The following is a 16,163-nucleotide window of genomic DNA, read 5'->3' as shown; positions in this document are numbered from 1 at the left end:
ATAAAAAAAAAATAAAAATGGACTGCTGGTGCCGACTTCTTTCAGAAAATTCTAGTAACCTGGTTATTTCTAATTTCAATAATTGCTGACTAAAGCCACACATACCAAAAGACTTTTGGTATGCGTGTACTCTTCTCTGCTCAACAGAAGTCAGTCTGACTGTCTGTTGAATGGTCATGCTGTAAAACCAGCACTGGATCAGCGCTTGCAACAAATGGCTGTGAGTGCTGATCAGTGTATTCTGGCAGAGGGTGGGGTCCGCCCTGTTGATGCAGGGATCTGTAAGGCTTTTTTGTTCAACTCGTGGTTGAATGAAAAAAGAAAACTGTATGTGTATACCCTGCCTAACAGACCCAGAACAAGCATACAGGTAAAGCCCTTTATCTGCATGCCTATTCTAATTTAGTGACAATGATGTTAAAGAATCAGCGTGACAACCAGGAGTTTGCATTTTTAGGTGATCAGCAACGGAAGACCCAAAATTTCTATAAAGTTAGCTTTACTGTTTAGAATAACTACATGATTGTAAAAAAAAAATAAACACAAAGCTTTTCACTCCGCCATGTCAGCAAGCTGCTGGTAAATGGTTGCGGAGTGCCTCAAGCTGGATTACAGAAAATGATGACCAGCCTGAGCCAGCTCAGCCCACAGCCTAACCTATATGGATCTTCAGCTTGCAGGCACAGAAGACACAAAAGTTGAGAATTTCTTAAACAGAGTGATCAAAGCTCCAAAAACATCATGCGGGCTACGCAGTTCAATGGTAATGCTACCAGTGTAAAAAGGGAATGTACAGTCAGGTCCATAAATATTGGGACATCAACACAATTCTAACATTTTTGGCTCTATACACCACCACAATGGATTTGAAATGAAACGAACAAGATGTGCTTTAACTGCAGACTGTCAGCTTTATTTGAGGGTATTTACATCCAAATCAGGTGAACGGTGTAGGAATTACAACGGTTTGCATATGTGCCTCCCACTTGCTAAGGGACCAAAAATAATGGGACAGAATAATAATCATAAATCAAACTTTCACTTTTTAATACTTGGTTGCAAATCCTTTGCAGTCAATTACAGCCTGAAGTCTGGAACACATAGACATCACCAGACGCTGGGTTTCATCCCTGGTGATGCTCTGCCAGGCCTCTACTGCAACTGTCTTCAGTTACTGCTTGTTCTTGGGGCATTTTCCCTTCAGTTTTGTCTTCAGCAAGTGAAATGCATGCTCAATCGGATTCAGGTCAGATGATTGACTTGGCCATTGCATAACATTCCACTTCTTTCCCTTAAAAAACTCTTTGGTTGCTTTTGCAGTATGCATTGGGTCATTGTCCATCTGCACTGTGAAGCGGCGTCCAATGAGTTCTGAAGCATTTGGCTGAATATGAGCAGATAATATTGCCCGAAACAATTCAGAATTCATCCTGCTGCTTTTGTCAGCAGTCACATCATCAATAAATACAACAGAACCAGTTCCATTGGCAGCCATACATGCCCACGCCATGACACTACCACCACCACCACCATGCTTCACTGATGAGGTGGTATGTTTAGGATCATGAGCAGTTCCTTTCCTTCTCCATACTCTTCTCTTCCCATCACTCTGGTACAAGTTGATCTTGGTCTCATCTGTCCATAGGATGTTGTTCTAGAACTGTGAAGGCTTTTTTAGATGTTGTTTGGCAAACTCTAATCTGGCCTTCCTGTTTTTGAGGCTCACCATTGGTTTACATCTTGTGGTGAACCCTCTGTATTCACTCTGGTGAAGTCTTCTCTTGATTGTTGACTTTGACACACATACATCTACCTCCTGGAGAGTGTTCTTGATCTGGCCAACTATTGTGAAGGGTGTTTTCTTCACCAGGGAAAGAATTCTTCGGTCATCCACCACAGTTGTTTTCCGTGGTCTTCCGGGTCTTTTGGTGTTGCTGAGCTTACTGGTGTGTTCCTTCTTTTTAAGAATGTTCCAAACAGTTGTTTTGGCCACACCTAATGTTTTTGCTATCTCTCTGATGGGTTTGTTTTGTTTTTTCAGCCTAATGATGGCTTGCTTCACTGATAGTGACAGCTCTTTGGATCTCATCTTGAGAGTTGACAGCAACAGATTCCAAATGCAAATAGCACACTTGAAATGAACTCTGGACCTTTTATCTGCTCATTGTAATTGGGATAATGAGGGAATAACACACACCTGGCCATGGAACAGCTGAGAAGCCAATTGTCCCATTACTTTTGGTCCCTTAAAAAGTGGGAAGCACATATGCAAACTGTTGTAATTCCTACACCGTTCACCTGATTTGGATGTAAATACCCTCAAATTAAAGCGGACAGTCTGCAGTTAAAGCACATCTTGTTCGTTTCATTTCAAATCCATTGTGGTGGTGTATAGAGCCAAAAATGTTAGAATTGTGTCCATGTCCCAATATTTATGGACCTGACTGTATCTCCTTTTAGACAGCCCACATCTGGCTTCTACTTGTTCAGATTTAAATGTAATCATACAGTTATCTTTTCAAGCTGAAACCCAGGTAAGGGTTTTATAGCATAGTTACATCGGTCCAGCTTGGATCGATGCATAAGCCATACCTATTGAATCCCCGTTGAAGCTTAAAGATCACTGCAGTGATCACCGCTGTCTTCTGGTTCCTGTGCTGATCAGCTGACTTGCGGCATAGTGCCCACAAAGGGGGGGGGGGTTCACTCGCTTGACACAGATGCCATTCACACAACTTGCATTTTTCTTCATAAATGCAGGAAGTGTTCTGAATGGATTAAGTGGAGATAATATCACCACCACCCTGCTTTTACACTTCGTACATTTAGAGTACATCTTGCATTCACTAAGGAAACTGCAAAGGATTGTGTGAATGGCACCTGTGCCGAGCAAGCGACCCTGTGTTCACTATGTAACATGGCATCTTCTTGCCATGGAACCCAGAAGGCTACTATATGGATTTCCAGGTTACACTGGGATTCCACAGGTATAGCATATGCATACATACTTTGGTCCAAGATGGACCAATGTACTGTAAATAAGATATAAAATCCACACCAGGAATACAGCCTTAAAAGGAGAAGTTCATCTTTTGGACAAAAAAAATAAAATGCACATTTTTTTGCAGGTGCAAATGCATATATTATTTTTGTCCAAAGGAGCTTGTAAAGTACCAGCCATCAGTAGATCATTGAAGCCATGCAGGTGTCCTGCAGACCTGTCAGAATATCTGCTTGCAGTACGGGATATGAGCAAGCAGATATACTGACAGGAAGCTTCAATGAACTACCATGGCACTCCACAGCGCCGTGGTAGTTCATTGAAAACTACAAGCCCACAGCCGCTAAGGCAGTTGGGACTTGTAGGCACTCACTCACAGAACACTGTTTTCAAATCTGACAGATAGTATGGGGAGACGTTCCTGTCAGAGGGAGGTAGGGCGGCTGCGGCTATGGGAACATGTTACATGTTCCACCCTAAAAACTGGTGGAACATGTAACATGTTCTAAAGGTAAACTTATCCTTTAAATAGTTAAAAGCAGGTAGTATATAATGTTATCTATAAATCATATCATTGCTATTTAATTCTTTAAAATTGTGCTATGTGCAATCCTTGTTTAATTACATACTTGGTAGCAAGGGAGCAAAGACAACTAGTGACATCTCGCTGGTCTGGATAGCTACTCCACAGGGAAAAGTAAATTGTCTGTTTGCGATCTTGTTGGTGGCAAGTTATCACCAGCATAAGGACTGCTTGTCTGACATGACCACAAGAGTCACTGACACCTGGAATAGAGAGAGGAGGCATTTAGGCCAAACAAAACTTGTAACAGCTAGCCAGGGGTTTTGTTTTTCCTTCCTCGGTATCAAAACTGTGGTTGTGAACTTCATGGGCACTGATCTGTTCTGAAAGTGTTCCACTTTTCATAAAAACACACATGCCAAACAAAAAATGTTTCCACTTATACTGCGCTAGAGTATCCTTATCGTCAGCTTCACAAAACGTTGGCACTAAAAAGTTCGCAGTCTACAGAGGCTGAACTGCAGTTCTCATGGGAAACATGCACAAGGGAATACATTGGCTTTGAAACATGAAAAACAAAAAGGGTAGGCCACAACTAGTGCAATATAAAAACTTTATTTTACTGAAAAACATAAACCCAACAACATATATGCACTCACATTTGCCCAATAGGTGATAGGTATGCGCCTGTAAAATTTCACTCAGTACACCAGAATCCTGACCAGGGATACAACACTATGTACTGTGTGAAATTTTACAGGTTCATACCTGTCAGGGAAATGTAAGTGCATATATGTTGTTGTGTTTATGTTTTGCAGTTAAATTAAATATTTATTGTGCTAGTGGAACACTTCCCTTTTTGTTTTTTCATAAAAACAGACATACAGTATGGTGGTACCAACAGAACAAAGTCTATAAAGAGCTTTATGGTGGCCACTATAATTGCTTGAAGATATTTTTGAGGCTGTTAATTAACAGTTTATTTCTTGCTGATGGTATGTTTAAAAACCAACCATAGCGACCTAAATATATAGGTGTTGACCTTTAAACTGTTGCAGGGCTCACGCTTCCATTTTATTCTGATATGACACAGTAATAAAATGACCTATGAACCAAGCACTTTGCTTCCCATGCATATTCACTGTGGTTTGAGGTGGAATTATACCTTTCAACACAAACTTTAATTTACAGCCAATGCCAGTTTGTGTCAACTTTAAAGCCTAAAGTTTAGCCAAAGCATTTTTTTAAATCACCACAAGGGTCTCTGATGAGCCCCTTGTTCTCCCCTACCTCCTGCAGTGGTAATCTAATGCTGTGGGGGTTAATTCAAGCCATGGTACTTTCCATATGCACTCATTTAGACTGGCAACTAGGCCTGTCCTTTCACCCCCCCTCTTACCATAGAACTGGCTTCATAGAGGAAGACCTTTCATTCATCTGCCTGGGTTCTACCATACAGCGCTTTTCATTCATGAAAGCTATTGTACAGTTTCTATGAATGGAAAATGAGGGCTTTTGGTTATGGCATTTAAAAGTCAAGTGGGGCTTTACACTAAGAGGGTGGGGCTTAATTTTTACTCGGGTTAGAAACCAGGGTCCAAGGTATAGCGTTGCTTAAAATCAATAGGAGTTCTAAAGGGATTTTTTATAATACTAAAACATTTACTGAGCTTGCACTTTTTGGAATGTTTTATTCAAGTCATATTCAAATTAAGGCCCTTACACCAAACGCAGTTGAATGCAGTTGGCTGCATTTTGAACTGCACTCCAACTGCATAAACAGTCCAAAATTCAGGCAATCTATGGGCATAGTTCACACCATTGCAGAGCAGAAAAGTACTTAGAGTAGCTGACATGTAAACTACTGCGTCGGTTCGTAAAGCAAACCCAGCAGAAAAATATTTGTTCCTTATCAATCTGAAAATAACATTTATCAGACCTGTGCCATCAGTAGGCACTACACTTACATCGGACACAAGTATATTTATGTGTCAGTTTTCACTTCATTTTATAGGAAGGTGAGTGACTGGGTTTTCCATTCCTTTTTGCTATGCTGCAATCTGTATCCAACAGAGTTGCTGGTTGACAACTTGTTTTTTTTAATTTACATGACTTTGCCTGCTTTGGAGTACTTAGCAAATAGTTAGAGAGAGAGCTTTGCTTCTGAGGTCTAATGTTGCCGACACTGTACATCTTTGAACTACCTCCACATGCTGAGTCCTTAGTCTGCTGGTAATTCAGTGTAGATTTTTTCTTTGTGCCAACTTTCACATCCTGAGTCTGTTTGGACATAGATGCAGGTACATCCACTGATCCACTAACTTTTGAGGGGCTTTTACGAGGACATGTTATATCACTGTTATCACGATGGGCATATTTTCTGTGGGAACTTTTCTCTTGTGCACAAGTCATTTTAAAAACACTATCCTGATTGGAATTCTGTTTGCTGGGTGACTGGCTGTGCCAAGACTTACTCTTTCCTAAATATTTCCCATTACGACAAAAAACAGGCGTAGTTTGAGGCCTTGATTTAGTGGTTTTTGCTTTCTCGGCTTGCACAGTTTGCAACTGTAACCATTCAAGCTGAAGAAGACGGTCAACATATCGGTCTAGAAACCCTGAAGGTGTTGCTTGCAGTGTGTTTTTTCCTTCCTTGTTTACAAATTCAGAGACCTCACTAAGGTTCCACGAGTTGTAAGGAGGAGGAAGAAAATCTGGATAGTCATAATCTTTGCCCTTGGGTTGTAAATAATGACTAAAATAACCTGGACTGATCTCTTCAGCACGCAGATTGAGTTCTGGTGGTGAAAGAGGGGATGGTGGGATGGGAAGTCGTTCTGAATCGGAAAGGTCACTGGCACTATCCTCATCTTCTTTTGTGAGCTTAACCAATTCCAAGTCCAAAAATAGTTTTTCCATAGATTCCTTTTCATGTGGAAAGCAGGTCACATTTTTGCTGGGTGACTTGTCAGACATGGGATGTGATATACCGGTATGTTGTGCATTTAAAAAACCAGGTTGCAACATGTTAATGCCTGAAACTTTGGTATGATCATGTAATCCATTACAAAGAACTAAGTCATCAGTAAGAAACTTTTCATCAGGATTACATTCCCGTAAGGACTCCTTTTTCTGCACTTTGCTTTTACTTTGAGCCCTGTGAAAAAAAAAACAAAAAAAACATGAATGCACAATAATCTAAAACACATCAATCTTATAGCCCAATCTGCAACTTAACCCCTTGACACCGACGTCACACAAATAGGTGGCCTCCCGGAACTCCTGGAACTGAGCTTTTTTCCGTGGGGCCACATATTTGCGATGTTCCCATGCTACAAAACACTTTCCACACCCATAGAGAAAAATGGTGAACTGGTGATAGATTTAATATTTTCATAGACACATTTTGGATGCACTGTTATTTGATCACATTGTTATATAGGGAGATGTATTGTATTCACGGACATACTTCCAAACATTTTTTCCTTTATAGAGCACACATTCCTAGGTAGGGGAGGTGCACTGTAGCACACATATCTCAGTTGTACTCCAGCTGGATGGAGGTGGGATTGTCCACATAATATTTTCCAGCATGGGGGAGGTGTATTGTAGCACACAAACACAGACACCTGGATTGTTTTTTTCACATCACAGGTAAAAGTAGGATTGGCAGCATATCATGAATTTATTTTTACTTATCACACTCATTTGTGTCAGGTGCTAGCAGCAGCCTCCAAATCCCAACATACCATTTTCTTTTCTCATAAAGTTCCAAGTGTCCCTTAAAGTGTATTTAATCTCAAGTACAAGTCCTTAGATGTGGTGGGTTTTCCCCTTTATTTTAACCTGGTGATCCTGCCAGTAATACATATCTTGTGCTAGGGTGAAAATGCTTACTCACCGTACTGTATCACGGAGGAGCAGCATTGTCACCCTAAGAGTGCTTGTGGTAACACTGCAGATAGCACAGGAACAGTAAACTGAAACTTGTAAGCTTATTTTTTTTTTGGCAGGATCAAGAGTTATTATTTGCACTTACTAAACAGATTGTATATTGTATAATTGCACGTATTGAACAGATTGTATATTGTATTATTGCACGTATTGAACAGATTGTATATTGTATTATTGCACGTATTGAACACATTGTATATTGTATAATTGCACGTATTGAACACATTGTATATTGTATAATTGCACGTATTGAACACATTGTATATTGTATTATTGCACGTATTGAACAGATTATATACTGAACAGATGAAAAAGGAGCAAATAAGAGAAGGTTGTTATTAAAGAGGAACTATACTTACCCTTCTCTGCATGCACAGGGGGCCATCATTCCTGCACACAGGGACAGTGCTGAAGATGTTAGCTGAGCTGCACATGCGCAGCTTGGTTTATGTCATCAGAGAAGACAGCAAGCAGGCAGATAGATGTATTTTAGCCTGCCTCCTGGTTGAGACAGCAGAACTTTAATTCCACTTTAAGGTTTCAATTTACTTTCATACAGCATCTATTACTCCTGCTACTTAACAAGACAGGCTTTTAAACAGGCTGCTTCAGTAAACATGGAGCACCGAGGTCCTCTTTCACACGAACAATAAATGCAATTGTGTATGAAAAGGAGGAAACAAATGTTTGGGTTCCGATAGCAATTTACATTGCTATAGCTGTCCACATTGTTCACACTACAGAAAGTACCGATTAATTTTAGGTCATTATTGTCATGGGCCAGTGCACCAGGGTTGTAATGTAGCACAGTCTGAAGAAACAAAATCTCTAGTTACAATATATAAACTGCTAAAACAAATTGCTTTGTAGCCTGTCTTTCATAAATATAATATGAAATAGGTAATGAAAGCCTCATTGCTGTGCAGTCAACAGTGAAGTAACAGGACATGAGACACCAGAATAGAGAGATTAAGTGTAACAAATCTACCTTGCTGGTTGCTGAGGATTATCTGGGTAAATTTTCTCATTTATGGAGTGTTCCAATGGAGACTGAGACACCTAAGAAAAGTAAAACAATGTATTAGTACGACATAAAATATATGTCTGGCTACACAAGCAAAATAAACCTACTGTGAAAACAGTATGGATTTAACCAGTGAGACAAGACATGCAACAAACTGTGTGCAACAGTCAACTGTAAAATTTATGGCCCAAAGAAAGTGAATGCAACGTTACCTACCAGTTTATTAGCACTGAGATTTCCTCCTGTTGTATACTGCAAGGTTGAAGGCTGGATTAACTAAAAGATTAAAAAAAAAAATGATTTTTGTAATGCTTTTAAAACAGGCTCAATCCATATATAACAAGCAATAAAAAGGCCAGAACTGTACCTTCTGTGCATTGCTGAATGTGTGCGATTTTCTCACGGGATTCTTTAGGGGATCACATTTTTGCAGTTCTTCTGTCTTGGATCTGACAGACCGGGATCTTTTCTGTGACTAAAGGACATTTAAAAAGGAAACTTTTCAGGGGTTCTGTGGTCATCTTATGTTGAAGAACTGCATGCAGTAAATACATGTAATGACAGTATACAACTTTTTTTTTTTTACTGTACACAGGTACATTCTGTAGGTGAACTGGGGTGCCTTTAAAACAAACAGGAAAACAACACCCCTTTGTAAAAAAAAAAAATAAATCACTGCTAGATTTACACATTTAAAACACCTGGTCTGTATGTAAATATGGAGGTAATGTACAGACACCCTTTAAAACGCAGTTGGGGCACAGCATCAAAAGTATTGGTGCTTGCACCCAATTCATGTACCTGTCTGTGACAGGTGTCTGTTTTTCTTAGGTGTTTTGATGCTTCTGTGATGCATCTGTTTACACCTGCCTACATCCAATTCAATAAAAAAACAAATGGATGGGGATCAGCTCCCCTCCATTTGGGATGGCAGTCCGGTGTAAACTGACAGACAGGCAATCTGTTTACATCCGACCACCCACAGAGGAGAGCAGGCGGTGTTCGTGTCAGCTCTACTTAATGGCTTGTTTACACATGCTTCAAAATGTGGAATTGGATATGCTTTTTTGAAGTGCTCTGAATGCCAGTCAAAGTTCCTGTCACTAAATAAAATGGTAAGCTTACAGTCCTGTTTACATGTGTTTGGTTTGCTTCAAAAACGATACCCCATGTCGCTTTCTTGGTGCCTCAAATCCTCCATAGGAGTCTATGACAAAGCTCGCTTACAGAACCTGCAGCTATTGAGAGGCTTCTATTGAGCTTTAGCTTCGTTTTGTTTTGCAGGTGTGAGAGAGCCCAGGATGCATTGGTAAACCAACAAGTGAATCAGAAAAATGTAATCAGCAGTTACATTTGGTTCATGTGTAAATATTCTGGAAGTGTCTGGCGCACGTCACATCTGGTGTGCAGCATGGAGCAGCAGGAAGGTGAGCGGGGTATGAACTGAATTGGAGCAACTAGCAGACAGCACATGTGGTGTGCAACATGGGAACGCTTTAGTGGAAAGGGAGCGAGAGGACTGAGCGGCACAAAATCAGCAGAGCTGGGGAACTGCAGCAGGAGAAACTAGCAGATGTCACACATGGTGCACAGCATGGGAGCAATATAGTGTGAAGTGAGTGGGATTGGAGAGAGGAGGAGGATCAGGAAACCAGAGGATGAGAAGAGCTGGGGGTTACTACTGAGTGGGAGATTAGCAGAGCTGGAGGTTACTTCTGAGTGGGTGATCTGCTGAACATGGGTACAAACGAGCTGGGGATCTGCTGAACATGGGTACAAACGAGCTGGGGATCTGCTGAACATGGGTACAAACGAGCTGGGGATCTGCTGAACATGGGTACAAATGAGCTGGGGATCTGCTGAACATGGGTACAAATGAGCTGGGGATCTGCTGAACATGGGTACAGGGGATCTGCTGAACATGGGTACAAACGAGCTGGGGATCTGCTGAACGTGGGTACAGGGGATCTGCTGAACATGGGTCCAAACGAGCTGAGGATCTGCTGAACATGGGTACAAACAAGTTGGGGATCTGCTGAACAGGAGTAATACTGAGCTGGGGTTCTACTGGTCCCCTTTAAAACAAATAGCAAATCAACACACACAGGGCATTTGACAAGCTTCATTAAAGCATCACTGAGGCACCACCAAAGCATCACAGATGCAACACCAAAACATCAAAAGCACATTAAAAAAAGCATGTTAAAGTGGTAGGGGCTTTAGGTCTCGTTTACACTTTTGTTGATGCTTCTGCAATAGTTTGGTGGTTCTTCGATGATGCTTTTTTGAAGCCTTACAGATGACCTGTGTATGTATGTTGATATTTCATACCTGCAATACCTCCAAAACAAAGCAAAGCCAAAGCTGAATAAAAGTCTCTCAAAAGCTGTAAGCAAGCATTGTCAGACTTCTATGGAGGCTTTGAAGACGCTTTGAAACACCACTAAAAGATGTGTATACTTTTTGAAGCAAAATAAAGCAAACACAACATGTTAACAGGACTGTAGGCTAACCATTTTATTTAGTGACAGGTGCTTTGATTGGCGTTCAGAGTGTGTTTAAAAAGTGTGTGCAATACCATGTTTTTAGTGTTAATGAATGTTAAAATGGAAGCAAGTGTAAATGAGCCCTAAGCCTGATGGCTGTATTAGTTTCCTTTTTTTAGGCTTTCATTCTTCTATCTGGTGATCCAGATAGATCAGACAGAAGTCTGTTTTCCCAACAGAAAAGCTCTCATGCAGTTACATGAACAAAACAGACCAATTAACATTGACAGGGGTGCTTTAAATGATCAGCTTTTATTTATGTAAAATCTTGGCTTTCAAAAAGAAAAAATTGTTTGCTGTAAGGCTTCATTTTTTATTTAGACGTGCTGTTGGGGGGCAGCAAAAACTATGTGGTTGAGCCGTCTGCCAACCACCACCCCTTTAAGCTGCAAAAGGCAGGAGTGTTTACAGTCATGATGCTGCACAGCAAAGTTCACCCGACATGTAGAAATTGTGGGCGGCAGGCCCACTGAACACTAAAAACTCAAGCAAATGCTGAGGTGCTGCAAATGCCCCACAACTGTGTGCAATGCATGATGCTGCAGTGCATTTATCAGTAAAAATAGGCTGAAAACAGGTTGGATCACATCACTTCCTCACCTCATGTCAGTATCCTCTGAGGCGTAATCCAAATGCAAATTTGGGCTTTAGAGGAAAGGGAGATTTAGACGTACATCTAAATCTACCCTAACTGATAATAATGTATTAGGTGGAGTTCAGCTTCAATTTGTCAGTGCATTTAAATCTGCTAGTACTTCTAACACTACCCTCCCAGACTGAAAATGTTGCTGTCCAAATCTGCCCCCTGTTCCAATTCATCCAGAGTGGTGCCTGTGTAATACAGGACGTGCGTTACTGCATAGATCACCAGAGGAAAATGGGGGGAAAAAAGGTTTAAAAAAAGAAAACAAATACAACCAATGCATCTAATTATTGGTGAGCTGTAATATATAAAAATTTCTTGGGTTTGTGTTTTAATGCCACTTCAATTACCTAAATGGAGAACTGGCGGTACCTCTTTAAAAATCTGTCTCTGCCATATCAACAGATTCTAACAAGTGATAGTAGTAAAAACTACTGGCATTTGCCATACGTGTCGGCAATGTTACCAACACTGGAGCAAATGCTTGCCTGAATTAGGTAGTGGCAATAGAGCCATTTTGGATTCCCCTGACTATTTTTCATAACATTGGTTCTTTAGTACCTGGTGATTAGTATACAAATCTCTACTGCATGTAGTCTCTGGTAGAGGTCCACTTGCTCCTTTCAAAGTGGACAATCCCTATAAAGTGAAGCTGCACAGCAAGATGCCACAGCCGTGCTTCAGTTGTGTGCGCAAAGAGCGCTGCCAAAGTCATACCAAAGTGCCTTATAAATTTTGACTTTCTGCAAGTCAGAAAACAGACCCTTTTTCATACACTGCTTAATGCCTTCAAAACAAACCTCCTACGTAAGAACTTTAGTGGCTCTAGCACCACTATTACTAAAATACTTACAGTAAAATAAAGCATTTGCTCTTTATGGTGCCAGCTTTGCTGCACCAGTGTTAGGCCGGCCATGCATGGGTCGAAATTCGACCGATTTATTGTCTGAAAATCGGACCTAAGAATATTCGGCCGATTTTCGCTCTGTTAAGGGGTCAATGGCACCAGCCGATTTTCGTGCTTCCTCCCCTTTTCGGTGATCGGGCATGTTGGAAAATTTGGGAAAAACTACAGTTTTTCGACTCAATGATGGGCAAATCGTACAATAATTTTTCCGAAAAGAATATGCCGCATGAGCCATGACCTGGAAGGAACAGAAGTTTTGCCTGTTATATGGGGTGAACTTTATGACTTGGTCGGCTGATTTTTTAAATCATTGATGGCACCATCGAATTACCGAGCGAACAACGTTTTCGATTTTCGGACGAAAAATCGTTCGGAAGTCGAACTATGTATGGCCTGCATTAGTTTATAAAATGACCATGGTCCATTATTTGCTTTGGATTAAAATGTTTGTGACGTTTCTCTACATAATTGTTACTTTATAGAATTATTTCAAGGCTGGGTAAACCCTAGGATTCAGATAATCAATGTACTATATATAAAAGAAATATAACCAATGTCTATAGATTCATGACCATGGGCATCAAATCTTATCAGGGATACATCACAATGCCTGGCAGACCCGAAGGTTGGTTACAGATCTCAGAAGGTTGGTTACAGAGATATTTTATAAATGTCATATACAGGGGCGGACTGACAACTCATGGGGCCCCCGGGCAATAAGGGATCATGGGGCCCCTGTGTCCTTGCTCAAACTCAAAAAAGCCTATGAAAAAGGTACCAGGGGCATCTCATGGGGCCCCCTACTGAACCCAGGCCCTCGGGCAGTGCCCGAGTTTCCAAATTGTCAGTCCGCCCCTGGTCATATACAATTTTCATGCACATTGGTTTTCTTATAACCAATCATTCTTAGAAACAGCAGATACTCCTAGCACAGGAGTAAAAGCCTAATTCAGCCTTTCTCAACCAGGGTGCCCAGGCACGCTGGAGTGCCTTGAGGTTTCTTCAGGGGTGCCTTGGCAAAATGTCTACAAATTAGCCAAAACTTGTATACACGCTAGCGGGTGGAACAAGCCTGCCTTTTAGTTACACAAAGCTACAAGTTTTCATTGTGCGCCATTAGGACCTTCTAGCCGCTGGCATCCTGACAACCAAATTACATCATCAGTTGATAAGGAGAATGTCAGCTGCCTGCACAACATCCTAGTTTGACCCTCCCCCGCCCCTTTGCATCAGTGTTGGGGTCACATTAGCTCAGTGATGGAGAAAAACTGAGGGAGAAGAGAAACACTGGAATACTACTCAGTACCAGTGTGCAAAAGTGTATTTGCTTGGGAAGAATAAATCCCATCCAACGTTGGATGTCCTACGTGTGTGGATGGTGCTGCGTTATATAAAAACTATTAGAATAGTTTTTCACATTTAAAATGGGGTGCCTAAAGACTGTCCATAATTTTAAAGGGTGCCTCGGGACTGTCCATCATTTCAAAGGGTGCCTTGACTGAAAAAAAGGTTGAGAAACACTGGTCTAATTAATAGTGTGCAAAAGAACATGTCCTTATCTAATAAAATGCTAAATGCGAAACTGGCTTCTGCAATTTCAGAACACAATGGACCCAAAAAAGATCACAACAATGTAAACAGAACTTGTCTTGGTAAGTATAATGAAAACAAACATGTACATTTTAGAATAGATCAGAGATTATGAATGACAGAATATGCATTTATCAGTAAAAATAGTCTGAAAACAAGGTGGGTCACATCACTTCCTCACCTAAGAATCTATTGATATGGCAGAGACAGATTTTTAAAGAAGTCATCAGTTCTCCATTTAGGAAACTGACGGTAATCGAAGTGGTATTAAAACCCAAACCCCAAAAATGTAATATATTACAGCTCACCAATAATTAGATGCATTGGTTGTATTTTTTTTTACCCTGCTCCCCCCCCCCCCCCCCCCCGTTTTTCCTCTGGTGATCTATGCAGTAGCATACCTCCTGTAGTATTATACAGGAACCACTCTGTATGAATTGGAACAGGGGGCAGATTTGGATAGCAACATTGTCAGTCTGGGAGGATAGTGTTAGAAGTACTAGCAGATTTAAATGCACTGACAAATTGAAGCTGAACTCCAGCTAATACATTATAATCAGTTAGGGTAGATTTAGATGTACGTCTAAATCTCTTCTTCCTCTAAAGCCCAAATTGCATTTGGATTACGCCTCAGAGGATACTGACATGAGGTGAGGAAGTGATGTGACCCAACTTGTTTTCAGCCTATTTTTACTGATAAATGCATATTCTGTCATTCATAATCTCTGATCTATTCTAAAATGTACATGTTTGTTTTTATTATACTTACCAAGACAGGTTCTGTTTACATTGTTGTGATAGTAGTAAGAACTTCTGGAATTTGCCACACTTGCATAATGCAGGTGGTGGGTTACTGCATAGATCACCAGAGGAAAACAGGGGGGGGAAAAAAAGGGTAAAAAAAAAAAAAGAAAAAAAAAGAAAAGAAAACTAATTTAACCAATGCATCTAATTATTGGACCAAAAAAAGATCACAACAATGTAAACAGAACGTGTATTGGTAAAATATGATAAAAACAAACATGTACATTTTAGAATATATCAGAGATGATCAATGACAGAATATTGCATCAAAACACCATATAAAGGTTCACCCGTGTAATTGCTCATTTGTATGTTGCTTCCCTGCAGACATAACCATATCAGGATTAAATACTGTGCACTACTGAGTAGATTAGAAGAACATATTTCCTTACATTACCATGTCTCTGCAGTCTGTTCCTTTTCATTGTAGAATGTGACAATTCTGGACTACAGGTCCCATCACAGATTTGGCAAGAGTGTGAGTGTAGGCTGAAATTAAATGACAGAACATCTGCTTAAATAAGACACCTGTCCATGCACTCCGAGACACAATAAACACACACTGCCTCTCTTCTCCGTTCCATCATCTACAATCCTTCTGGCACTATTTGTTTTGATGTCACGGGTGAAATTCTTGATGTGAGGTGAGCACAGCCCACAGCTCCTCCCTTCGAACCTCAAAGAAACAGGGCTGTCACTAGAATGCAAAGGATTGTGGGTAAAATCTAGCATAATACAGATAATGCTGCAGTAAAAGCATACCTAAACCAACATATTAAAGATAAAGTCCCAAGTGCAAGGCAGCTGCTTTATATAACTAAAACGTCAGAGAGATGTACAAGCAACTCAACGCTTTACCAGAAATTGTTTTAGCAAACATGCAATGTTTCTCATATGTACATTTGTTAGCAAACACGCAATGTTTCTCACGAGTACATTTTTTAGCAAACACGCAATGTTTCTCATATGTACAATTGTTAGCAAACACGCAATGTTGCTCACATGTACTTTTTTTTTGCAAACATGCAATGTTTCTCATATGTACTTTTTTTTAGCAAACACGCAATGTTTCTCATACGTACATGTTTTAACAAACACGCAACGTTTCTCATGAGTACATTTTTTAGCAAAACACAATGTTTCTCATATGTACAATTGTTAGCAAACACGC

The 16,163-nt window shown here is 40.5% G+C and overlaps 1 protein-coding gene across 2 annotated transcripts; it reads right to left on the bottom strand.

Moving 5' to 3' along the window:
• Window positions 1-891: 891 nt before the first annotated feature.
• FAM217B (family with sequence similarity 217 member B) lies at window positions 892-15,653 on the bottom strand. 2 transcript variants are annotated; one of them, XM_089658660.1, is made up of 5 exons: window positions 15,385-15,653; window positions 8,870-8,977; window positions 8,719-8,778; window positions 8,467-8,537; window positions 892-6,681 (listed from the first exon to the last, which is right to left on the bottom strand). In XM_089658660.1, the coding sequence occupies exons 1-5, from the start codon at window positions 15,415-15,417 to the stop codon at window positions 5,523-5,525; spliced, it is 1,431 nt and encodes a 476-aa protein (XP_089514786.1). In that variant the 5' UTR covers window positions 15,418-15,653; the 3' UTR covers window positions 892-5,522. The 2 variants fall into 2 exon arrangements, with proteins under 2 accessions (XP_089514786.1, XP_089514787.1); XM_089658661.1 differs by having other exon boundaries at window positions 15,390-15,653.
• Between the last annotated feature and the right edge of the window lie 510 nt (window positions 15,654-16,163).

The sequence above is a fragment of the Staurois parvus genome, unplaced genomic scaffold, assembly GCF_062004578.1.
Source record: "Staurois parvus isolate SC_StPar_1 unplaced genomic scaffold, SC_StPar_1.0 ptg001087l, whole genome shotgun sequence".
NCBI lineage: Eukaryota > Metazoa > Chordata > Amphibia > Anura > Ranidae > Staurois > Staurois parvus.
The sequence above is the reverse complement of the archived record's forward strand: the minus strand, read 5'-3'. Positions and strand labels throughout refer to the sequence as shown.

What these genes read in the sequence shown, in the direction of transcription:
- FAM217B (XM_089658660.1), bottom strand. Translation starts at nt 15,417, where the DNA reads ATGAAAAGGAACAGACTGCAGAGACATGGTAAT. An exon ending in GACTGCAGAGACATGGTAAT is followed by an intron (nt 8,978 to 15,384) that starts GTAAGGAAATAT and finishes AATGTCCTTTAG; the next exon opens with TCACAGAAAAGATCCCGGTC. An exon ending in AATCCTCAGCAACCAGCAAG is followed by an intron (nt 6,682 to 8,466) that starts GTAGATTTGTTA and finishes TTTTTTTCACAG; the next exon opens with GGCTCAAAGTAAAAGCAAAG.